Source organism: Phocoena phocoena, chromosome 9 (assembly GCF_963924675.1).
Source record: "Phocoena phocoena chromosome 9, mPhoPho1.1, whole genome shotgun sequence".
In the NCBI taxonomy this organism is placed as follows: Eukaryota; Metazoa; Chordata; class Mammalia; order Artiodactyla; family Phocoenidae; genus Phocoena; species Phocoena phocoena.
In genome coordinates, this window is record NC_089227.1 from 81960864 (window position 1) to 81986742 (window position 25879).

At 40.8% G+C, this 25879-nt stretch overlaps 1 protein-coding gene across 1 annotated transcript in view; it reads left to right on the plus strand.

Annotated features, from left to right (window-relative positions):
* Positions 1–25879, plus strand: part of SND1 (staphylococcal nuclease and tudor domain containing 1) — a 419523-nt gene that overhangs the window by 41157 nt on the left and 352487 nt on the right. Inside the window, exons 4-9 of the mRNA XM_065883390.1 lie at positions 4141–4219; positions 13052–13212; positions 13983–14074; positions 14697–14855; positions 16124–16230; positions 18486–18576. Of these exons, the coding sequence (XP_065739462.1) occupies positions 4141–4219; positions 13052–13212; positions 13983–14074; positions 14697–14855; positions 16124–16230; positions 18486–18576 (689 nt within the window). The remainder of the gene's footprint in view (positions 1–4140; positions 4220–13051; positions 13213–13982; positions 14075–14696; positions 14856–16123; positions 16231–18485; positions 18577–25879) is intronic.

Sequence of the window (25879 nt, forward strand, 5' to 3'; positions counted from 1 at the left end):
CATGTAGGTGCCCTGGTACTCCTGCTCCTAGTTTACTCCTGTGCCCGCTTTCCTGGCTTGGTTTAGGTGTGCGTGTAAGTGTAGAATTATTTTCCCCTGTATTTAGGCTGTCAGCCTGTGGAACTCATTGGCTCTGTGCTTCTAGGTCAGATGCTAATTGAATTCCTATAGATTTCCTATTGCATCTTCTGTTTGCTTTATCTATCTTGTGGCTTTTCTTCTCCTCCTAGGGACTCTCTTTAGGAAAGGACGATTTGTTTAGGACTTGTGGTTTTTTGTAAGCCACATGACTTGGAATGGAATGGAAAGAACACAGGCTTTGGAGTGGTGTAGGTGTGGATTCCTGGCTCTTCTACCATGTACTCTTACTTAACCCGTAACTGAACCTTTCTAAGCCCTAGTTTCATTTGTAAGTTATAGAGAGAGTATAAAGAGATGCTATGTGTAAAGCATCTCACTCCGGCAGAGAATGCACTCAATAAATATGTGTGTGTGCACACATATGCCTGTTGTTTAGCTGGCCCGGATAGCTTATAGGATATTAGGTGTTCTGGTCTTTTTTGCATTAGGTAGAGGGAGAGTAAGATTGCACAATGGAGTTTGAACAGAAATAGGACATTGAAAGAATTGGTAGAATGTTTTCCATAAAGCAGTCAGATAAACAGGAACACTTATATTCATCTGGATTATTTGGGAGCAGACACCTTTTAACGTTTCCTGTGATTCTTGATAAACTGGCCTTCTAACTGAGCTGCTTTAGATAATCTATTTGCCTTGGGTGACTAGTAAGCTGGAAGTAAGCAAGCAGGGTATATGATAAGGCTAACAATATCCTTTTAGGATTCTGATTTTAAGTGTAGAGGTCTTAGACAAGTGAGTTGTGGATGACCTTGGAGCCTTCTTGTCCAATTTACCCAGTAGAGAAACAGCCCTTTTAGCAAATGGCTATCTGCATCCTGATTGGGAAATTATAGAAATATATGGAATCTTTTCAAAAAGAGAAGTAAATAAATGTGCCTTTTACCCATAATTCAAATAATATAGTAGGTAATAAAACACTTGAGCATTATTGTTGGAGGGCTACTGGCTAGAAAGAATGTAAGACAAATAGAAGTGTACTGTCTTCAAAATGCAATTGTTCGAGAATTTCATTACCCAAAATAATACAATTCTGTAAGAGCTGGTCAATCTTCTGTTATCAGACAAGAGACCTCACTGGACTATAGAACATTTTTTCGGTACAGATATCTCTATGGAGAGACCGCCTATAAGTGTTCATTTAAATAACCTTAGTCTCCCACTATAAAAAAGTCTATTTAAGGTAAGAGGAGCTGACATTTAAAATTGTTTTTAGAAAGTTTGTTTTTCAAATTGATGTAAATTACAGAGTGGATGTAATTTAGCATGTTAACGTACTAGTGTGTTTAATAGAATCTGGCGCATACAAGGTGATTGATAAATAATTACCGAAAGGGGCTTCCCTGGTGGCGCAGTGGTTGAGAGTCCGCCTGCCGATGCAGGGGACACGGGTTCATGCCCCGATCCGGGAAGATCCCCCATGCCACGGAGCGGCTGGGCCCGTGAGCCATGGGCGCTGAGCCTGTGCGTCCGGAGCCTGTGCTCCGCGGCCAGAGAGGCCGCAACAGTGAGAGGCCCGCATACCGCAAAAAAAAAAAAAAAAATTACCGAAAGAATGATTGAAATCATCTACATCTTTCAGTTTTAAAGGCTTAAATGGCTTAAAGTTTAATATTTTCACTCAGATACTTTAACCAACTCTCACTGTCAACTGTAATGAAACAGTGCCTTAACTAATTAATTAGTGTTCATATATTTAGCCTATTTTATGGCTACTCTCTTTTCTGTCTTTTGTTTTTTTTTTGTTTAGAAAAAAGATTTTCTTTTGCTGTATGTAGATAGATAAAGAATTATTTAACTATAGTTGATTTACAATATTGTGTTTCAGGTGTGTAGCTTCAGATTCTTTTCCACTATAGGTTATTATAAGATACTGAATATGGTTTCATGTGCTATACAGTAAATCCCTGTTGTTTATGTGGCTACTCTTTTTTTTTTGCGGTACGCGGGCCTCTCACTGTTGTGGCCTCTCCCGTTGCGGAGCACAGGCTCTGGACACGCAGGCTCAGCGGCCATGGCTCACGGGCCCAGCTGCTCCGCGACATGCGGGATCCTCCCGAACCGGGGCACGAACCCGTGTCCCCCGCATCAGCAGGCGGACTCTCAACCACTGCGCCACCAGGGAAGCCCCGTGGCTACTCTTTTTATGATGGAGGAGAATGACAGAATTTGAGAGTTTGTGGTTAACCCAGAACTTATTAAAAAAAAGAGAGAGATGATTGATTAGTCTTCAACTTTTGGAGAAAATATAGTCACCCACCTGCTCTGAGTACCAGCCCCAATTGTGACTTGATCACAATCATACCTTGGTTAGTAATAAGCAAGCATCAGATCTTTTCCCTACAAATTCCCTGTTTTCAGTATTCTATCCACCACATTTTGTTACCTTCTTTGGGAGTTTGGCCCAGAGAATTGTATTTTTCTCCCTTTTGAAGGAGCAATGAACTCATTTAGAAGTGGGCCAGCCAGCAGCCCTTTCAAAGCGCTCTGTGCCAAGGAGCTGTCCGAGAGCTGTTGCGTTTGCTGTTGACTGGAGATTTTATGGCCGTTCGCCTTGTCTGTACCATGCCTTCATTCTTTCTACCCCCGACCTCTTGGTACCTTACTGCTCAACTTTCCCCATCATTGTGGAGTCTTTCCTTTTGACTTTCCACTCTGTGGGATTATTCCTGTTGCTTCGAAAGAACCAATGTAATATTTACTGATGTCAGGTAGCTGTGTGTGTCTGTGTCTGGCCTCAGCAGTAACCTCAGTGGAAAGGTTCTTGTGATCCACGCTCAGCTTCAGAACCTGAACGTTCTTTGCGTGAACAGCATTCATCTCAAATTTTTTTGTTTTTGGCAGTAGGAACAGGGGCTTATGTGCTTCAAAAATTTGGACAGGGCTAATGGCAAGGCATTTAGGTTGAGTTTGGGGGTGGTATGTAAGCTTGTTGTTGCTTGTGGAAGTCTATGTATAGTGTACTGAATGCATAAACCCTAGAGAATTTTATTCTATGCTGATGTTACCTATCAGCTAGACTGCTGTGTTTCAGTTTATCTAGGAGCTTGTTCTCTGCTGTATTAAAGATTTTTATGTGGTGATTCCCTCATAGCTGTCTTCTTTTATCATTTTGGCTGACAAGCAGAGATTTCAGAGAATACAGAGAGCCTAAAAGCTTTTTCAGCAGTGTGGAAATGCAATTAATGTTTCAAGTGCTCAGGGGGCGTCTTATCAGCTTGTGTTTTATGTTTCACTTCATTTTTCTTGCCTGCTCTGAAGGCTGCCGTGTGAGATTGGAAATCAAGATGCTGTCCCCTGCATCTCTGAGACTAGGAGAAACTGTTTGTCAAATGGTGTGGCTTGCTTGTCTTGGTGGCCTCTTGGAGCAGAGAACAGGACATCCTGAGAGGAACTGGACTTGCCAGTGTGAAACATCGTAGGCAGTCCTAGGTGAATCTGTCTGACTGTCCAGGTGGGGGGGGCTGCCTTTTGAATCTGTTGTGTGAATTCCTGCCGTGTGCTTGGCACTGCGCTTGGCGATTTACACACATTTAATTCTCACAAGAACCCATCTCGGCAGGTACTCTTCCCATTTTATAGATGAGTACGTGTATCAAGATGCTGAAAGACCTATTAAGTGGCAGAATTCGCATTTGGTGCCAGACCTCTCTTCCTTAGGTCAGTGTTAGTTATCCTTTCCTGGGCTGCTGCATGTGTCTTGCTTCCCTGTCAGTCTCCTGGAGTTCCTGAGATTGCCTTTGGCTCAGGAGATACACGAGAAAATTAGTCCAGAGAAGATTTATAGACCTCTGGGTCCTAGAGACTAGACATTTTGGGGGAGAAGAGGTTTTTCGGAAAACCCAACCCTACCTTGCTGCCTTGTCCCGTTCGCTGGCAGCATCATTCCTTGAAGAGCTATGGGTGAAAGTGGTCCCATGAGAGCTCTCTTGCTATTGGAGCTATTGTTCATGGAGCTATTGGATTTAAACACAAAATTCGCACCTCTTTTTTCCTCCTCAGATACCAATGGGGAAAACATTGCAGAATCTCTGGTTGCAGAGGGCTTGGCCACCCGGAGAGAAGGCATGAGAGCAAACAAGTAAGTGTCCATTACTCTTCTGACTGTCTGACTTCCTCTCACACTACAGTGAGAACTGGGGGAGTCGACTCTACACTGGCTTTGCTGCATTTTCATTCCTGCCCCCGACATAAAATAGGTAATGTCTGGTGTTCTCATGGCTTCTAGGATATTCCTGCCCAGGTGTACGTGTGTATTTTTCTGAGCGAGGAGGTTACTCAGCATTCATTAGTGGCATTTGATGTGTGTAATTCAAAAACAGACTTGGAGACGAAGCAGTGATGTTCTTATATTCATAAGAATCAGTAGACTTATGCCTTACACCGTAGATGTTGAGTTCCAGAGTATTTATCCATCCATCCCCAAATATTTATTGAGCGTTTACTATATGCCAGGGTGTGTTCTAGACACTGTGAATATAGCAGTGAACAAAGACACTTAGGTTCTGCTAACAATTTAACAGGGAGACAGACAACAAACCAAACAACAGGTAGATGTACGATATTATATGAGGTACAAGGAATAAGTAAATGTAAAATAAAGCACATTGAATAAATCAAATTCCAGGCAAAATCTGCTGATTGGAATCTAGCAAAACTGACAGGGGCTCAATGGTTATGTTTTAAGGTCGGGGAATATTTATCTCTCTCCAAAGCCTTTTAGGCCTGTTTTGGTTTATGGATCTATATATACTTAAGTAATAGGTAAAATGTATTTGTTGTTAATGTCAGTGTGAATTTGTTAGAAATGAATTTTAGGTATGTAAGGTTTATAGTACATATATCATGTTAGGCTCACTCAGTAGGATGGGTTGCAGCTGGCTTTAATTAACACTTTAGTCTCTGAAAAGTCTAAGCTACATCAGTAATTTGGAGGCTAAAGATACTGGGTTTTTTTTGTTGTTGTTGTTTGTTTTTTTATTTTATTTATTTATTTTCTTGAATTTTTGAATTTTATTTTATTTATTTCTTTATACAGCAGGTTCTTATTTGTTATCCATTTTAAACACATCAGTGAATACATGTCAATCCCAATTGCCCAGTTCATCCACCTGCCCCCCCCCCCCCCCGCCCAAAACTTTCCCCCCTTGTTGTCCATACGTTTGTTCTCTACATCTGTGTCTCAATTTCTGCCCTGCAAACCGGATCATCTGTACCATTTTTCTAGATTCCACATATATGCATTAATATATGATATTTGTTTTTCTCTTTCTGACTTACTTCACTCTGTATGACAGTCTCTAGATTCATCCACGTCTCTACAAATGACCCAATTTCGTTCCTTTTTATGGCTGAGTAATATTCCATTGTATATATGTACCAGATCTTCTTTATCCATTCGTCTGTTGATGGGCATTTAGGTTGCTTCCATGACCTGGCTATTGTAAATAGTGCTGCAATGAACAGTGGGGTGCATGTGTCTTTTTGAATTATGGTTTTCTCTGGGTATATGCCCAGTAGTGGGATTGCTGGGTCATATGGTAATTCTATTTTTAGTTTTTTAAGGAACCTCCATACTCTTCTCCATAGTGGCTGTATCAATTTACATTCCCACCAGCAGTGCAAGAGGGTTCCCTTTTCTCCTCACCCTCTCCAGCATTTGTTGTTTGTAGATTTTCTGATGATGCCCATTCTAACTGGTGTGAGGTGATACCTCATAGTAGTTTTGATTTGCATTTCTCTAATAATTAGTGATGTTGAGCAGCTTTTCATGTGCTTCTTGGCCATCTGTATGTCTTCTTTGAAGAAATGTCTATTTAGGTCTTCTGCCCATTTTTGGATTGGGTTGTTTGTTTTTTTGATATTGAGCTGCATGAGCTGCTTGTATATTTTGGAGATTAATCCCTTGTCCGTTGCTTCATTTGCAAAAATGTTATCCCATTCTGAGGTTGTCTTTTCGTCTTATTTGTAGTTTCCTTTGCTTTGCAAAAGCTTTTAAGTTTCAGTAGGTCCCATTTGTTTATTTTTGCTTTTATTTCCATTATTCTATGAAGTGGATCAAAAAAGATCTTGCTGTGATTTATGTCAGAGTGTTCTGCCTATGTTTTCCTCTAAGAGTTTTATAGTGTCCAGTCTTACATTTAGGTTTCTAATCCATTTTGAGTTTATTTTTGTGCAAGTGTTCTAATTTCATTCTTTTACATGTAGCTGTCCAGTTTCCCAAGCACCACTTATTGAAGAGATTGTGTTTTCTCCATTGTATGTCCTTGCCTCCTCTGTCATAGACCAGTTGACCATAGGTGCGTGGGTTTATCTGTGGGCTTTCTATCCTGTTCCATTGAGCTATATTTCTGTTTTTGTGCCAGTACCATATTGTCTTGATTACTGTAGCTTTGTAGTATAGTCTGAAGTCAGGGAATCTGGTTCTTCCAGCTCCAGCTCCGTTTTTTTCCCTCAAGACTGCTTTGGCTATTTGGGGTCTTTTGTGTCTCCCTACAAATTTTAAGATTTTTTTGTTCTAGTTCTGTAAAAAATGCCATTGGTAATTTGATAGGGATTGCACTGAATCTGTATGGGTAGTGTAGTCATTTTCACAGTATTGATTCTTGCAGTCCAAGAACATGGTATATCTCTCCATCTGTTTGTATCATCTTTAATTTCTTTCATCAGTGTCTTACAGTTTTCTCCATACAGGTCTTTTGTCTTCTTAGGTAGGTTTATTCCTAGGTATTTCATTCTTTTCATTGCAGTGGTAAATGGGAGTGTTTCCTTAATTTCTCTTTCAGACTTTTCATCATTAATGTATAGGAATGCAAGAGATTTCTGTGCATTAATTTTGTATCCTGCAATTTTACCAAATTCACTGATTAGCTCCAGTAGTTTTCTGGTGGCATCTTTAGGATTCTCTATATATAGTATCATGTCATCTGCAGACAGTGACAGTTTTACTTCTTCTTTTCCAATTTGTATTCCTTTTATTTCTTTTTCTTCTCTGATTGCCATGGCTAGGACTTCCAAGACTATGTTGAATAATAGTGGTGAGAGTGGACATCCTTGTCTTGTTCCTGATCTTAGTGGAAATGGTTTCAGTTTTTCACCACTGGGAATGATGTTTGCTGTGGGTTTGTCGTATATGGCCTTTATTATGTTGAGTTAGGTTCCCTATATGCCCACTTCTGGAGATTTTTTATCATAAACGGGTGTTGAATTGTGTCAAAAGCTTTTTCTGCATCTGTTGAGATGATCATATGGTTTTTATTCTTCAGTTTGTTAATATGGTGTATCATATTGATTGATTTGTGTGTATTGAAGAATCATTGCATACCTGGGATATATCCCACTTGATCATAGTGTATGATTCTTTTTTTTTTTTTTTGTGGTACGCGGGCCTCTCACTGCTGTGGCCCCTCCCGTCGCGGAGCACAGGCTCCGGAAGCGCAGGCTCAGTGGCCATGGCTCACGGGCCCAGCCGCTCCGCGGCATGTAGGATCTTCCCGGACCAGGGCACGAACCCGCGTCCCCTGCATCAGCAGGCAGACTCCCAATCACTGCGCCACCAGGGAAGCCCGTGTATGATTCTTTTAATGTGTTGTTGGATTCTGTTTGCTAGTAATTTGTTGAGGATTTTTGCATCTATATTCATCAGTGATATTGGTCTGTAATTTTCTTGTTTTTTAGTATCTTTGTCTGGCTTTGGTATCAGGGTGATGGTGGCCTCATAGAATCAGTTTGGGAGTGTTTCTTCCTCTGCAATTTTTTGGAAGTGTTTGAGAAGGATGGGTGTTAGCTCTTCTCTAAATATTTGACCTGTGAAGCCATCACCTGTGAAGAATTCACCTGTGAAGCCATCTGATCCTGGACTTTTGTTTGTTGGAAGATTTTTTTTTTTTTTTTTTTTTTGTGGTATGCGGGCCTCTCACTGTTGTGGCCTTTCCCGTTGCGGAGCACAGGCTCCGGACACGCAGGCTCAGCAGCCATGGCTCACGGGCCCAGCCTCTCTGCGGCATGTGGGATCTTCCCGGACTGGGGCACGAACCTGTGTCCCCTGCGTGGGCAGGTGGACTCTCAACCCCTGCGCCACCAGGGAAGCCCCTGTTGGAAGATTTTTAATCACAGTTTCAATTTCATTGCTTGTGATTGGTGTGTTCACATTTTCTATTTCTTCCTGGTTCAGTCTTGGAAGGTTATAACTTTCTAAGAATTTGTCCATTTCTTCCAGGTTGTCCATTTTATTGGCATAGAGCTGCTTGTAGTAGTCTCTTAGGATGCTTTTTATTTATGTGGTGTCGGTTGTAACTTCTCCTTTTTCATTTCTAATTTTATTGCTTTGAGTCCTCTACCTGTTTTTCTTGATGAGTCTGACTAATGGTTTATCAATTTTGTTTATCTTCTCCAAGAACCAGCTTTTAGTTTTATTCATCTTTGCCATTATTTTCTTTGTTTCTATTTCATTTATTTCTGCTCTGATCTTTGTGATTTCTTTCTTTCTGCTAACTTTGGCTTTTGTTTGTTTTTCTTTCTCTAGTTCCTTTAGGTGTAAGATTAGATTGTTTATTTGAGATTTTTCTTGTTTCTTGAGGTAGGCTTGTATTCCTATAAGCTTACCTCTTAGAACTGCTTTTGCTGCATCCCATAGGTTTTGGATCATTGTGTTTTCATTGTCATTTGTCTCTAGGTATTTTCTGATTTCCTCTTTGATTTCTTCAGTGATCTCTTGGTTATTTTGTAACGTATTGCTTAGCCTCCATGTGTTTGTGTTTTGTACGTTTTTTCCCCTGTAATTGATTTCTAATCTCATAGCATTGTGGTCAGAAAAGATGCTTGATATGATTTCAATTTTCTGAAATTTACTGATGTTTGATTTGTGACCCAAGATGTGATGTATCCTGGAGAATGTTCCATGCGCACTTGAGAAGAAAGTGTAATCTGTTGTTTTTGGATGGAATGTCCTATAAATATCAATTAAATCTATCTGGTCTATTGTGTGATTTAAAGCTTGTGTTTCCTTATTAATTTTCTGTTTGGATCATCTGTCCATTGGTGTAAGTGAGGTGTTAAAGTCCCCCACTATTACTGTGTTACTGTCGATTTCCTCTTTTATGGCTGTTAGCAGTTGCCTTATGTATTGATGTGCTCCTATGTTGGGTGCATATATATTTATAATTGTTATATCTTCTTGGATCCCTTGATCATTATGTAGTTTCCTTCCTTGTCTCTTGTAACATTCTTTATTTTAAAGTCTATTTTATGTGATAATGAGTATTGCTACTCCAGCTTTCTTTTGATTTCCATTTGCATGGAATATCTTTTTCCATCCCCTCACTTTCAGTCTGTATGTGTCCCTATGTCTGAAGTCGTTCTCTTGTAGATAGCATATGTATGGGTCTTGTTTTTGTATCCATTCAGTGAGCCTGTGTCTTTTGATTGGAGCATTTAATCCATTCACCTTTAAGGTAATATTGATATGTATTTTCCTATTACCATTTTCTTAATTGTTCTGAGTTTGTTTTTGTAGGTCCTTTTCTTTTCTTTGGTTTCCCACTTAGAGAAGTTCCTTTGGCATTTGTTGTAGAGCTCTTTTGGTGCTGCTGAATTCTCTTAGCTTTTGCTTGTCTGAAAAGCTTTTGATTTCTCCATTGAATCTGAATGAGGTCCTTGCCGGGTAGAGTAATCTTGGTTGTAGGTTCTTCCCTTTCATCCCTTTAAATATGTCCTGCCACTCCCTTCTGGCTTATAGAGTTTCTGCTGAGAAATCAGCTGTTAACCTTATGGGAGTTCCCTTGTATGTTATTTGTTGTTTTTCCCTTGCTGCTATCGATAATTTTTCTTTGTCTTTAATTTTTGCCAATTTGATTACTATGTGTCTTGGCATGTTTCTCCTTGGATTTATCCTGTGTGGGACTCTCTGCGCTTCCCAGACTTGGGTGCCTATTTCCTTTCCATGTTAGGAAGTTTTCGACTGTAATCACTTCAGGTGTTTTCTCGGGTCCTTTCTCTCTCTCTTCTCCTTCTGGGACCCCTATAATGCAAATGTTGTTGTGTTTAATATTGTCCCAGAGGTCTCTTAGGCTGTCTTCGTTTCTTTTCATTCTTTTTTCTTTATTCTGTTCCGCAGCAGTGAATTCCACCATTATGTCTTCCAGGTCACTTATCTGTTCTTCTGCCTCAGTTATTCTATTGATTCCTTCTAGTGTATTTTTCATTTCAGTTATTGTATTGTTCATCTCTGTTTGTTTGCTCTTTAATTCCTCTAGGTCTTTGTTAAACATTTCTTGCATCTTCTTGATCTTTCCCTCCATTCTTTTTCCGAGGTCCTGGATCATCTTCACTGTCATTATTCTGAATTCTTTTTCTGGAAGGTTGCCTATCTCCACTTCATTTAGTTGTTTTTCTGGGGTTTTATCTTATTCCTTCATGTGGTACGTAGCCCTCTGCCTTTTCATCTTGTCTGTTTTTCTGTAAATGTGGTTTTTTTCCCACAGGCTGCAGGATTGTAGTTCTTGCTTCTGTTGTTTGTCCTCTAGTGGATGAGGCTATCTCAAAGGCTTGTGCAAGTTTACTGATGGGAGGGACCGGTGGTGGGTAGAGCTGGTTGTTGCTCTGGTGGGCAGAGCTCAGTAAAACTTTAATCTGCTTGTCTGCTGATGGGTGGGGCTGGGTTGCCTCCCTGTTGGTTGTTTGGTCTGAGGTGACCCAACACTGGAGCTTACCCGGGCTCTTTGGTGGAGCTAATGGCAGACTCTGGAAGGGTTCACGTCAAGGAGTACTTCCCAGAACTTCTGCTACCAGTGTCCTTGTCCTCACGGTGAGACATAGCCACCCCTCCGCCTCTGCAGGAGACCCTCCAACACTGGCAGGTAGGTTTGGTTCAGTCTCCTATGGGGTCACTGCTCCTTCCTCTGGGTCCCGATGCGCACACTACTTTGTGTGTGCCCTCCAAGAGTGGAGTTTGTGTTTCCCCCAGTCCTCTTGACATCCTGCAATCAAATCTCGCTAGCCTTCAAAGTCTGATTCTCTAGGAATTCCTCCTCCCGTTGCCAGACCCCAGGTTGGGGAGCCTGACGTGGGGCTCAGAACCTTTACTCCAGTGGGTGGACTTCTGTGGTATAAGTGTTCTCCAGTTTGTGAGTCACGCACCCAGCAGTTATGGGACTTGATTTCATTGTGATTGTGCCCCTCCTACCGTCTCATTGTGGGTTCTCCTTTGTTTTTGGATGTGGGGTGTCTTTTCTGGTGAGTTCCAGCGTCTTCCTGTCAATGATTGTTCAGCAGTTAGTTGTGCTTTCGGTGCTCTCGCAAGACAGAGTGAGAATATGTCCTTCTCCTCTGCCATCTTGAACCAATCCTGGCTTTTTAAAATTTTTTTTTGTTTTTGACTGTACCACACGGCTTGTGGGATTTTAGTTTCCTGACCAGGGATTGAACCTGGGACCGTGGCAGTGAAGAGTCCTAACCACTGGACTGCCAGGGAATTCCCCAAAGATGCTGTTTAAATCATTAAATCCTTGTTGTATTATGACTGTAGCTGTAGAAGAAGCTTTAGATAAATCTTTGCATGAACTGTACCAATGATGGGGAGGAAGAAAGGCCAAAATGTACAGTTTGCCTCCTTCCTGCCTTCATAGACTTTGTGGTCAAGTCATTCACCATATACTTCTTTGGTCCTTTATGACTCCAAAGAGTCGTTGGCTAGAGCTTATAATTGGGGTGTGAGCATGTGGGAATTTGTTGAATTCCGACATTTGTCTTAGGTCCTGATTTTGGAAGCACGCCAAAGTTGTGTCTTGAGGACAGCTGCTGGCATGATTACTGTTGCAGTGTTTTTTGGAATCCAGTTTGCAACCAGAATGAAGAATTTTTAAAAAACCCAAAGCAGTATTGTACCATCTCAACAAAGATATCTCCTCTGGAGTCCCAATCCTTTTTTCTCCAAAGTTGTCTTGATTTAAAGCCTTCGTTTCTCAGTTTCAATGTTTGCTTCTATCTCAAGCTACATTTTTTTTTTCCCCCTGTGGAATTCTGGCAGTAATTTTGGATCTCTGAAGCTGATGATTGTTTTTTTTTTGTGGGGAGGAGGGAAAGAGCAGTACTGAGGATTTCTGGCTTGAGAAATTGTAGGTTAGGAGTCCCTGTTGAAAATCCCTACTGATCATGGCGGGAGCTTCAGTTTCTGCAGAAGGCTGTTGATGGAATGAGGCGCTGACATTGTGGAAAGGCTTTCCAGGTTCACTTCAGCTCAGATACGTATGAGAGAGAGAAGAGCAGAGCCATTTTTGGGTTTGGTTGTTTTTTTGTTTTTGTTTTCCGGTCTGTCTACTGACTTTCTGGCTGCTCTTGTATGTAGTTTGTTTTCCTGTCTAATGAAGGAGTCTTCATCTTCAGACTGCTTTGCTTAGCTGGCCTTATTGAATGTGTAAGTAGTTTTGGGGTGACATTGTCTGTAATGGTATTTGTTCTGCATTCCCCAGCTCTGTTCTGCAGACAACAGGGAGTAAGGGTGGTTCTTAGTCACTTTCCCTGCGCTGTGTCCTGCTGAGCTCTGCCCGGATTCTAGTTCCTGAATCTGGGATGGTTAAATGAAGCTCTCCCTCCTGGAGCGGCTCCCTTCTGAGCCACCAGCTTGTTCTCTTGTAATCACTGATGGTGGCAGTACCGAGACGTGTGTTCTTTGGATACTCTAATTAAATGCTGTTATGATTGAATCTTTTGTTTTGTTTGTTGAGTCTGAAATCCAGAAGCTGCACTCATGATGGGTTTCTGTTTATAGGCCTGGGTCTGAAGCCACAGATGTGAAACAAAGTCTTTGGTCTTTTCAAGGGGAGAAGTTGCTGAAGAAACCCAGAATCAAAGATGAGCCTGATATTTCTGTTGTGAATTCACTAACTACATGTGTTTATTATTTCTTACGTCCCAGTCCTGAGCAGAACCGGCTTTCGGAGTGTGAGGAGCAAGCAAAAGCAGCTAAGAAAGGAATGTGGAGTGAGGGGAATGGTTCACATACTCTCCGGGACCTCAAGTATACCATTGAGAACCCAAGGCACTTTGTGGACTCACACCACCAGAAGCCTGTTAATGGTGAGGCTGTCGGGAAAAGACGGATATGACTCAGGGTGATTTCTCTCTATCTGCTCTTGAGGTTAATAAAACCAATTCTGCTTTAGTGCCCAAGGGAAATTGTTAAGGGTAAAACAACACCTGGTATTTTGGAAGGGAGCTTGAATCCAGTTCATATAGGTTGCATCAGATGTATTTTGCTGAGGTTATTCCTTTGCGGCTACAAGCTAGTAAATTGCTGGTAATTTTGCACATGGGGGATCTTCCTATTTTCTCTAAAAGATGGCTACCTAAATACTGTCCCCAAAACTTCAAGGTAGACATGTGTATTCTGTATATAGCGAAACACGTATGCGTGTGCCCGTGCGTGCACGCATGCACACACACACACACATTCTTTATAGTTCTTGGTCCTACTTTGAGATCGTATTAACTTACAGACTCAGTAAAATAAAATTATTACCAATCCTGAATTGTTGTTATTTTTTTGCCAGGCACTCAGTACACAGATTAAGCTTTGTTATCTGTAAGCTAGGTTGCTTAGGTATAAGCCATGAGGTCCCAGAAGGTTCAAAAGACGTAGAAGTTGGTCTGAACCAAATCCCCCAGGAATAGTTTGGGCAGGAGTCTGTTGTGTGAACACTCGTGATGTGCCGGTGCTTCGTCACTCTTGGAGGGAGGCTTTCTTGGGGTTTGGGGGAGAGGAACTGCATTCCGGGCAGTTTGTTTGGGCATTGTTTATCCTCGGCACGACTTTTGCTGTGACTCAAGGCGTTTGTTCTGTCATGCAGCTATCATCGAGCACGTGCGGGACGGCAGTGTGGTCAGGGCCCTGCTCCTGCCCGACTACTACCTGGTCACGGTCATGCTGTCAGGGATCAAGGTCAGATCATACATTGGGCTACAGGGTGGTGATAGGGTTTGTGGAAGCGTTCAGTGACAGACTCTTCTACTTGGGGACTTCGTATGTACTGTTTCTTTCTTGTATGGGCCGTTAACATTGACTAGAGTACTTTAAACTTTGCAGTTGGACAGTTCTAATTAGATCAAATAAGACGTTATTTTTTAAGTACTCAGGGTCTGTTTGGAGTGGGCTACGCTGAGATTGTTGAAACCTAGGGAGGAGGGGATGGGAGGCTCTGAAGTTTGTTGAGTGTGGCTTGTCATTATAAAATACCCATTTTGATTAAAGAAATAATCAGGGATTTAAAACGAGGCAGTGGTGAATCTCTTCTTGGCAAGGGGTCATTTTCAAGTATTGATATAATTAAGATGATTTCCCCCATGGTAACATGAGTTTTGTTTGCTTTACCAAAAAGTGTGGGATGATGATATCTCTAGTTGCATTTTATCAGTATGCTTTAAAAAGGGTTGGAAGACCTGATTTGAGACCTTTCCAAGCTCAGTTTTGTGGGGTTTGTGCTTTTTGGACGGTTCCCTGTGGCCTGAGCGAGCCCAGCACTCCCATTAGGCTGCGTCACCCACTCGCCTTACTTTTGCTTTAGTGCCCAACTTTTCGACGGGAAGCAGACGGCAGTGAAACACCAGAACCTTTTGCCGCAGAAGCCAAATTTTTCACCGAGTCTCGACTGCTTCAGAGAGACGTCCAGATCATTCTGGAGAGCTGCCACAACCAGAACGTTCTGGGTACCATCCTTCATCCAGTGAGTGTGCCTATGCAGACTGGGCCGTGTGGGGGGTGTGTGTGTGGGATTCCACTTGGGGTTTGAAGAGCTGTAGTTTTGCTTTTCTTCTTCCCCTGTATATTCATGAGCCACTGAAATATCTTGGCAGGATTATAATCTACTGATTTTGAGGCCTTTTCTAGGGAGTTATCAGTTACCTGATAGAATTGGACGAATCTGCAACTTTGTACTTATAGAAAACTCGTCTCAGTTGTTCCCAGGTTTATAAGGGGAGGAAGGACTCTAGCACTTATTTTCCCAAGGGCTGGTCCTAAAGCTTGCCAGTAAGAAAGGTGGGAGGTTGCCACATCAGTGAGAAGTGGTGATGAAGCTTGTAGATGGGATTGGTGAGTTTTGTATGCAGGTCTAGAAGTTAGCTATGTGGGGTTTTGGTAGAACTCTGAAGAGGAAACCATTCTATGGAAAAACTGTTCCAGGCCTTATCCAGTTACTGCTAACTCTGCTTTTGAGTAGGAACTAGGTTCTTTAAGTTCTTGTAGTTCTGACTATTGGGAGTTTTACTCTGTTGTATACTTTGGTAGGTGGGGGTATTCTTGGATGGGAAATGACTTTGTTTTTTAACACCCAAGTTTAAGTAGATTTTCATTATTGTAACCTCTATCCAATGCAGAATAAACTATTGTTACTCTTTGGCTAAAGAATTCTTCCATGATGGCAGTTGTGGAAGGCTGGGAGGCTTGGTTTGGAATGTGCCAAGGTCATGTCTGTTTCTTCTGGAGTGCTAGCTGTCTGCCAGAGCCCTGCCAGATGGCTCTGTGTCACAGTAGAATGTGAATTACAATTCACTGGGCAAAATGTAACTTAAGTTATCCCTTACTCAGCCTGTTCTTTAGCTTTCCCCTTATGAAAAGGGGAGTAAGTGCTGATCGCAGGGAAGGAAATAATAGGTATAATCTCTACTGAAGATTAACATCCTCTGCCCACAAGAAGAGCTATTGAAATGTCAATTCCATTCTATGCCACTAACATTTATCCTACCCCTGTTAAGTGAGAGTTACTGTGCTGGGTGTTGTGGGATGTGAAGCCAAGGCTGTTGAAAGGAGTCGCAGAGCAGCATCTCCCCTCTTATGGCTGATTTCTTAATGAGAGAAATGGCTCTTCTTTTTTTTTTTTTAAACTGCAGAGTAGATTGTGGCAATGTTAATCATGTCAGAAGTCTAGAGAAACAGATTCTCTTGCAATAGAATCTAATCTATGCCTGCTTTCTCACGTGCCTCGTTTTTCAGAATGGCAACATCACAGAGCTCCTCCTGAAGGAAGGTTTTGCCCGCTGTGTGGATTGGTCGATTGCAGTTTACACACGGGGTGCAGAAAAGCTGAGGGCGGCTGAGAGGTAAGGTCTGTCGGGGAAGCCTTCCAGCCAAGGATCTTGGTAGGGATCTTCAGGGGAAGAAATCTAGGGATCTTCTCTCACCCATCCATGTCAGTGTAAAGGATTAGGGAAATTCCAAAAGAGGCCAGGATCTCAGAGAGGAGTGGCTTACTTATAAGTCTCCAGGTTCAGTCTAATTCAGTGCTGTATACCTAGGGCCTAGATTTTTCACTCAGACATTATTCTTCACCTGACTTGCTTTTTTAGCGTTTTCGGTGCACTGTTTCTCCAAGACCCTCACTTAAATTCCAGGTTTTAGGCATTTGAAATGAAATAAACTTGAGGCTTATTTGAGGACAGTGAAATAGCTTATCAGCTACTTCCCGGCATACAGGCTGGAGCCAGGCATATGATGGAAAGATAGAGCCGGTGGGTCCCCAAACAGAACTATCCAATGTTGTTGTGAGGCCTGATGCCCTAATTTATCTAACAGTATGTTGTAGTTATAAATGCTAATGCAGCTGTGAGGTGTTTTTGGCTAGGTGCCTCATGGTTAAAGCAGATGTAGCAATAACTGATTTCCAGGCAAATGATAGTTGGATATTGCCAAGATCAGTGGCTGTTTCAAAATGTTTCCAGGTATATAGGTGAACTTGATGCTCCTGATGGGGCAGATGGAAGAAAATGAAGCAGGTAGATGAATAGAGATGATGTTCTCAAAGTCCCAGCAACTGTCTCTCAGAATACATTTAGGTAGAAGGCCAGGACCATTAGTGACAACATTCCACTCAAGCCTGTGTGGCTTATTTCAGAGTCATAAGACTATAACGGTCTTGATAACTTCACATTTTTGCCTTTGAGGTGCACAGCTAGGAGATGTGCAAGAACGTGAATTAAATGACTGTATTTCCCCTTTGCTAGCTCTTTTACAGCTTTCTGTACCTGTAAGCAGAAATACTTGGGATTTTTTATCTGGGCCATTTGATATGGCCTGCCTGACAAAGGTAGACTGATTGAAAAAACACAATGGTTGTACAAATTGTCTAGTATTTTTATGTTCCACAATTAAATTCAAAAGATACAATACCCTTATCAAGCACAGCGTTCCAGATACCTCTGATTATTTCATGATGCTCAATTTTTTTATTGTTGTTCAGAAAATCCTGTAAGTCTGTTATTCTAAATACTGTTTTGGTTGGTAGTTCTTTTTGCATTCTTTAAGTTCCTGCCTCTCTCTGAAGAAAGTGAGTTACAGTGACAGTAGTTTCTACGTGTTTTATAACATCTATAAGAGATTTTTAAGAGTGCTCATCATTAAAAAACAGGCTTAGACCAAGGAATGCAAATCATGTTTCAATGATATGATTACTTGCCTGTTGTTTTGCATGCTGTGTTATAGACTTGCTTGCATTGTTGGTAAATCTGTATTGAAGTAGTTCACGTGCTTCACAACTACTACATGCTGCTTTTAAAGGTTGCAATACTGTTTTCAGAAATAATAGTTTAATAGTCCCTTTCTCCTCCATCCATTTATTTCTCAATAAATACTTTGACAGTTTTTTACTGATATATAATATATGTGTGTGTGTATATATATATGATTAAAAAGAAAATCTTTGCACATATTCCCTTTCCCTCTCTTAATCTGACTCAAAAAAATGTCTCCTGGGCTTACTACTCTAAAACAAATTTCTGCCAGCATGATTTTTTACCTTTTGGCAGTGAAATTCTATTGGATTTTTGTCCATTTTTCATAATCATTAGTTGCACTAGAGTGACAATTTTGTTCTTGTTTTCCACATGGGCTTTGGGTTGCTGACAACCTTTTCATAATTCAAATGGAAATTGAGCAGGCCTATGCTTTTTAAAAAATATATTTGTTAGATGTGTGTGTTCTCCCTCCCATTTAAGAGAGTAGTTGCTCTGTGTTCGTCATTCCAGCGCCTGGCATTTAGTAATAGCTTAGGAGGTACTTGATAAGCCAAAAGAGCTAATTATTGAGGTGGACTTGTACTGTCCAGACTCAGAAAAGTGTACACCCAGACCTCAGCCTATCAGCCATGGGTTTATGGTATATATGCATCTTGGATAGTTCCAGTTGCTGTACAGTTTTTCTTGTGGCTGTCATGCTTTGTTCAGGTTTGATTGGCCGTTTCTACTGGGTGCCTTGTCTATGAGATAGGGTAGGATTCTGTGCTGTTTGCTCCTGTGGTGATGGTGGGTTCCATTGCTGACCTAGTCCATCTGAGTGATTTGCATCCTTGCTTTGTTGCCAGGTTTGCCAAGGAGCGCAGGCTGAGAATATGGAGAGACTATGTGGCTCCCACTGCTAATTTGGACCAAAAGGACAAGCAGTTTGTTGCCAAGGTGAGTCATTCTCAGCATCTGGAGATGCATTGTGGAGGATGTCAGGCTAGTGATAATACAGAGCTCTGAATAATCAGTCAAGAGCTGAAGCATTTCTATTTTAGGCAAACCACTGCATGGCTTGCATGGATGTGTGTGCATGATTGCATGCACGTGTGTATTTATTGTAGCGGACTCAGAAGCCATAAGAACTTAAATTTCTTGCCTTGAATTTGCATAACTTCATTAGAAGTTCATGGGTTAAAGTAGACATTGACCCCTTGAAATGTCTCTTATATTCTGGAGGTTCTGTCCATTTAGCAAATGACATTCTCTTAGATTTCTCTTTTCTTTTTTTGGCCATGCTGCATGGCCTGTGGGATCTTAGTTCCCACCAGGGATTGAACCTGGGCCAATGGCAGTGAAAGCACTGAGTCCTAACCACTGGACTGCCAGGGAACGCCCTCTCTTAGATTTCTTATGCCCAAGTATATATGACTTCAAATTTCTCTCCTTTCTGTTTTGGGACTCTTGTGGATTTGAACTTTTTCTAATGTGATGTGTTTTGTGGTTTTTTTTAATTTAATTTTTATTTTTTATACAGCAGGTTCTTATTAGTCATCCATTTTATACACATCAGTGTATACATGTCAATCCCAATTGCCCAATTTATCACACACCCCCCCCACCCCCCCCCCCCACGTGGCTTCCCCCGCTTGGTGTCCATATGTTTATTCTCTACATCTGTGTCTCTATTTCTGCCCTGAAAACCAGGTCATCTGTACCATTTTTCTAGGTTCCACATATATGCGTTAATATACGATATTTGTTTCTCTCTTTCTGACTTACTTCACTCTGTATGACAGTCTCTAGATCCATCCACGTCTCTACAAATGACCCAATTTCGTTCCTTTTTATGGCTGAGTAATATTCCATTGTATATATGTACCAGATCTTCTTTATCCATTCGTCTGTCGATGGACATTTAGGTTGCTTCCATGACCTGGCTATTGTAAATAGCGCTGCAGTGAACATTGGGGTGCATGTGTCTTTTTGAATTATGGTTTTCTCTGGGTATATGCCCAGTAGTGGGATTGCTGGGTCATATGGTAATTCTATTTTTAAGTTTTTAAGGGACCTCCATACTCTTCTCCATAGTGGCTGTATCAATTTACATTCCCACCAACAGTGCAAGAGGGTTCCCTTTTCTCCACACCCTCTCCAGCATTTGTTGTTTGTAGATTTTCTGATGATGCCCATTCTAACTGGTGTGAAGTGATACCTCATTGTAGTTTTGATTTGCATTTCTCTAATAATTAGTGATGTGTTTTATTGAGGGCTCTCCACTGATGTGTCCTGGGATGGATTTCTCTGATGTGAACTAGAGCTACTGGGTAGATTGTTTGGGTCCAGCAGGAGTGCTGTAGAAGTGTTTTTTCCTTCATTGTGGGGTTTGGTACCTTGAGTGTTAGAACCTGTAGTAGACCTCACTTTCCCAAAATTGCTAGTGTTTTTAACTGTTTGTTAATTTTGGCAAGACATAATGGAAGCTTTGTCTTTATGGACTTAAAGTGGTTCAATATCCATATCCTTGAGCTTGAGAAGTGGCTGTGCTAAAAATGTCTAATAGTGAGTTTAAGATGCAAAGCCACTAGGTGGCACTGTCAGTCTGAAAAATCCTGGAATGCTTTTTCTTAGAATGGTAAAATTTTAACAAGTCTCCGAGGAATTGGCTGAATTTCTTCACTTTCTTTTTTATGATGCCCAAAGTAGTAGGTCACAGAATGTTCAAGCGGCCCCTTCCCTCTTCTGGTAGATGGTCTCTAAGCACCTGTAAGAGTAAGTATAATCGTCACTTTTAGTGGACATTAGTGGGAGGAGCCCCTGGTTGGATACTCCCTATGCATCTTCCACATCTTGATGAAGATCAGAATGGACCCCTGCTTCTTTGTGTGAGGACCATACTAGTTTGGGAACTTGGGCATGGCTGCTCTGCCTAACTGAAACTTACTTGGTGTGTTTATGTTTCCTATAATCTGTTCTAAAGACTACACTGCACAATGAAAGGATGATAATTCACTCACCAAGGAGGCAGGCCTTCCATTTTTCACCATCATCACTTTGGGCATCTGTGATATTAGTGATGTAGATGACCCTTGGGAGGGTCTCATTATCCTGTACTGTCCCTAGCAGCCCCTCCTCAGTTGAAATTGAGTTTGTAGAGAAACCTAGAAGATTTTGAAGGGTTTTTTGGCCTTTGCAGGTTGGGGAACCTAAGGCATTGCTGAAGAAAAATTCTTCAGCTAAAGGATTAGACAATTGAGTCAGTGGCTTTGCATTTATCTTGAATATGATTTTATTGATAACTAGAAAAAGGAGAGCTTTAGGACATTTATAGGACACTTCTTCCATTTTAAAAAATCCAGGATCCCAGAATCTATGTTTTGTCTTTTTTGTTTTAAAACAGGGTGAGGCATTTTTTTTGCTTTTGTTTTTAATTACAATGAAGTTTTATTTGTTACAATGCCAGAGTAGAGGAGATTGCCTCCAAAAGCCAACTGATTAAGGATCCTGTAGTATCCTAAACATAAATTTAGGTCATTTGGATATAGACTTGTTCAGAGAGTAGAGAGAAAAAGGTGTTTATAGGTAGATAAATGGTTTTTGAAACTTACTGAATTTTGGAAATTCTTCAGCCTTATTTTTGTTTTTAAGACAGGAAAAAACATAAAAAAGAAGGAAAAACACTCATACTAGATGGAATTACTATGGCACAGGCTTTTTTTTTTTTTTTTTTTAAAACAAAGTTGATCATACCGTCAATCTCGGAGGTTGGCAAACTATGGCCCACGGGCCAGATTTGGCCCGTCACTTGTTTTTGTGTGGCCTGTGAGCTGAGAATGGATTTTACGTAGAAAAAAAATTTCTGTGGCACATTGAAATAATATGAAATTCAAATTTCAGTGTCATGAGTAAGTTGGCACATAGCCATGTCTGTTCGTTTACATATTGTCTAGAGCTGTTTTTGTGATACGATGGCAGAGGTGAATGGTTGTGACAGAGACCATATGGCCTGCAAAGCCTAAAATATTTGCTATCTGGCCCTTTACCGAAGAAGTCTGCTGACCTTTGATCTATACCAGTCCTACTCAGAGTACCTTGATATGATATAAGGAGCTTGAGCCAGAATGTAAACCAAGGCATTGCTGCTTTCATCAAGAAAATCTTGCTACAGAAAAAATGTTCTCGGTGATGTAGTTGATTTATGTTCTCCTACAAGTGCCTTATCTCATTGCAGACTGGCAGCAACTTTTGAATAGTCCTGACTTGTATTCCTTTGTATATAATTTTTAAGTTTGTAAGTTTTTATTTTTAACACATAAACATTTTTAAAGAACTCTAGGGTCTTCTTAAGAAATGTACTGTCTGGGGGCTTCCCTGGTTGTGCAGTGGTTAAGAATCCACCTGCCAATGCAGGGGACACGGGTTTGATCCCTGGCCCGGGAAGATCCCACATGTCGCGGAGCAACTAAGCCCATGCGCCACAACTACTGAGCCTGTGCTCTAGAACACGTAAGCCACAACTACTGAACCCACGTGCCACAACTACTGAAGTCTGTGCTCCTAGAGCCTGCGCACTGCAACGAAGAGCAGCCCCTGCTCGCAGCAACTGGAGAAAGCCTGCATGCAGCAACGAAGACCCAATGCAGCCAAAAATAAATAAATAAATAAATAAAATTTAAAAAAAAGAGTGGTGACCTCCCAAAACAACACTGCAAAGGCTGAGTCACTTTAAAAAAAAAAAGGAAAAGAAAAACAGAAATGTACTGTCTGTTTCCCTCTCCCTTGAGGCAGCCATTTATGCAAACATTTTTAAAGAACTCTATTCTCTGCTTAAGAAATGTACTGTTTGTTTCCCTCTCCCTCGAGGCAGCCATTTTCAACTCTTTGCTAATCCATGTCTTGGAATAAAATGTTACATTGCTCACTCTTGATTTTTCAGGCATAACCCCTTTTCCTTCACACCATGGAAGGTGAAGATTTAGTTTTTTCACACATGGGTGTGCATGTATTTTTCTGTATGCCTTCTAACAGGACTATACCATAATTCTGGCTCAGTTAATATTCAATGTTTACTTTGTAAATGCTAATCACTTCCGACCCATATAGCATATTATGAATACTTTTCATTTCCTGCATGATTTTTTGTTTTCCCTGGAGGTAATAATTATTTTAAAATTTATGTATATATCTTTCTCATACATATTAATTCAACCCCCACATTCTGGCTGTCTAAATCTCTTCTCAAGACATTGATTCAGTCTGTTATCCTTTATCTTTTTCAATACTACTTTCCAGGAGCCTTGTAACCTGTACCAGCCTGGATTAGTTCTTTTTTTTTCTTTTATAAAGCTGTCATCTTTCGATTTCTTTACCATTATCCTGAGTTTTTCTTTGCCTCTCTCCTGGATTGGTACTATGTTTGCTGGATCTTTTGGCTTCTTTATGATTTACTACTTTATTTCGGTGGCACACATTCTGTAGCTTCTTGGGAAAAGAGTGCTTGGTAGGTAAATTTTTTGAGACCTTTCATATCTACTCTGTTATTACACATGATAGTTTAGGTGGGTATAGAATTTTATGTTAGATGTTATTTTCTTTTAGAATTATGAAGTCATTGCTCCACTGTCATTTATCTATTGGAGTTTTTTTTTCCATGTATTTTAGTGGTCTGATCTCTCATCCTTATGATATATTTTTTATTTCTGTAAGCTGTTAGCAAATTCTTCTTTATTCTGAAATTTCACAATGATGCTCTTTGTTTACCCATGTGTGAGCACATTGTGGTTTAATTTTTAGTCCTTTATGTCTGTGAATTTAAACTATTTTGTTGTTGATTTCCATCTAGTTTATCTGCTCTCTGTTTTTCTAGAATTCCTGTTTGGATGTTTGAATTCGTGCACTAGTCTTATAATTTTTTCTTAATATTTTCCATCTTTTTGTCCTTTCTTTCTAGATATATTCATATATGTCTCTCACCTCTTCTATTAGACATTTCATTTATGATATTATATTTTAATTTCTAAGAGCTTTCTTTGTTCTCTGAATGTTTCTCTTATACTGTTTAAAAAATAACACGTAATACTTATTTCAGAGATGAATATCATCTGTTAGGTTTTTGAGGAATTAATAATAATTTTTTGAAGATTTTTTCTCTCCCTGCATAGTCTTTGTTGTCTAAGTTGTTTTTAATTCTCTTTGGTTATTTTGATCCCTTATTTTCCGTATTAGAGGCTTTCCTCAGATATGTGGTGATCCTTGGTTGTCTCTCTCAAAGAATTAGGTATTCAACCCTGGCTTAGGAGCAATGAGCATGTATGGGATTTAGGGTATACATCTTGAAATCCAGGTGCTTCTTACATAGATTTTAAACCAGTCCTAGTTTTGGGCCTTATTTTCATCCCCCCTTGAGATTCCTGATTTGATAGTTTCTTACTCTTGGGTAGGGGAAGTCTGCAGTATAAATCAGAAAGGCTATTTTCTTTTCTCACCACTAGCTCAGGATTTAGCTTTTGTGAGTCTGTGGAGTCAGTTACCACTCATCCCTCTGCTTTCCAGCTTCCAGGTTTTGTTGCTATATTCTTCTCTCCCATTATCTTTGTCCTTTTGGGCTTTTGGCAAACAACAAAACAAAACAAAATAAAAAACAGCCCCCCAAACCCTTTATTTTTGTGTAGAGTTATTTAGGGAGAGTAACAAAATAAATATTTGCACTTGCTTTAGTTCACAGTGTTCCATTATAAGGCTGCATCATAATTTATTTAACTAGTCCCCAGTAAGTTATTACGTAGTTTATCACGTTTCCATTTTTTAGAAAATGGAATAAATCTCTCTGTAAATGGCAGTTATTTCCTTAGGAGTATTTTGGAGGATATTTGCTCCCCAGGAATGGTAACTAGTGTATATCCCATGTATGTTCAGTTTCTAATATGTTGTAGAGCAGAGCTTGAACAACTTTTTCTTAAAGGACTATATAGTAAATATTTTAGGCTTTCTGGGTCATACAGTCTCTTTGCAATTACTCAATTCTGCCACTGTAGCAAGAAAACAGCTGTGGGTGATATGTAAATGATGGGCGTGGCTGTGTTCCACTAAAACTTTATTTACAAGAGTAAGTGGTGGGCCCTTGGCCACAGTTTACCAAACCCTGTTGTAGAACATAGGATATCAGCATTAAATGTAAAAGGGAAAATGATCTGTATTTCTTTTCACAAGCTAGAACCCAGCTGCAGTTTTGTAGTCATTTTGCCTAATTTAAAACATTTGTTAATGACAAACTTCTCTTTCAAGGAAACCTTAAAAGGTCCTAAGCACGTGCCTTGGGCCTTCCCTAACATAGTCTGACAGTCATGCAAGTTCTCGCTGAAGGATTCTGCTCTGAGCCTGATGTGACCCTAAGGCCTGAACAAATAGAGTGACTGCTGAAGAGAGGACCACTCTCTCCCAGGAGTTAATTGTACAGGGAACAGCTAAATAGCCTGCAAAGCCTGCTAAAGGTGACCTGTGAACTCTTTAACCAGGTGCCTCTGGGACCCTCTGGGTGACTTCTGGAACTGATGCAAAGCTGTAGGTTGGAATGTTGGCCGAGAGTCTCACTTCTGAGAAATTTGAAACTCAACAAAGTATTCTCTGGATACATGTGGCACTGAAAGACTGGTTTCCATTCTCTGCTTAAGCAGCTTCTCTTCTTAAGGAAGGAGATGCTAGGGAGGGCTATCCTCGTCTCTCCAGGTTAGCAGAGAGGAATGTTCACTTCACAGCGATTAGCTGAGCCTACTTGAGACTTTGTGCCTGTCGTGGCTTGCCAGTTTCCTGCCTGCCTTCCCTGTGGCGTTTTAGCTGATCTGTGCTGTTGGTAGCCATATGGCCCCTTGAGCACATGGCTTGGCTTCCCTGTCCCTGCTGCTGGATGCTTGGGCCTTGCAGATTTCACAGACCTGAATAACACTTGGGGGTGGGGAGAGGGGTGGAGTCTTCTCACTGCCCGGCCTGGTAAGATAGAGGCCGCTAGCTTGGTTCTCTGTACCAATTGATTGCTTAACCAACAGAGCCCCACACTAGGTGCTTTGAGAAGATGCAAAAGAATGAGAAGTGGTTCCCATTCTCAAGGAGCTTATTACCCTTCAGGGCTTCATCCGGGAGATAACCCTAAGTAGTTAACTGTGTGATATTGTTGGCCATGTCCAGTTTTGGAGGTCAGGTTATAAGCTATCCATGGATGCAGTGGATTCTAGTACTTATTTGGTTTGGCCCTGATGATTTT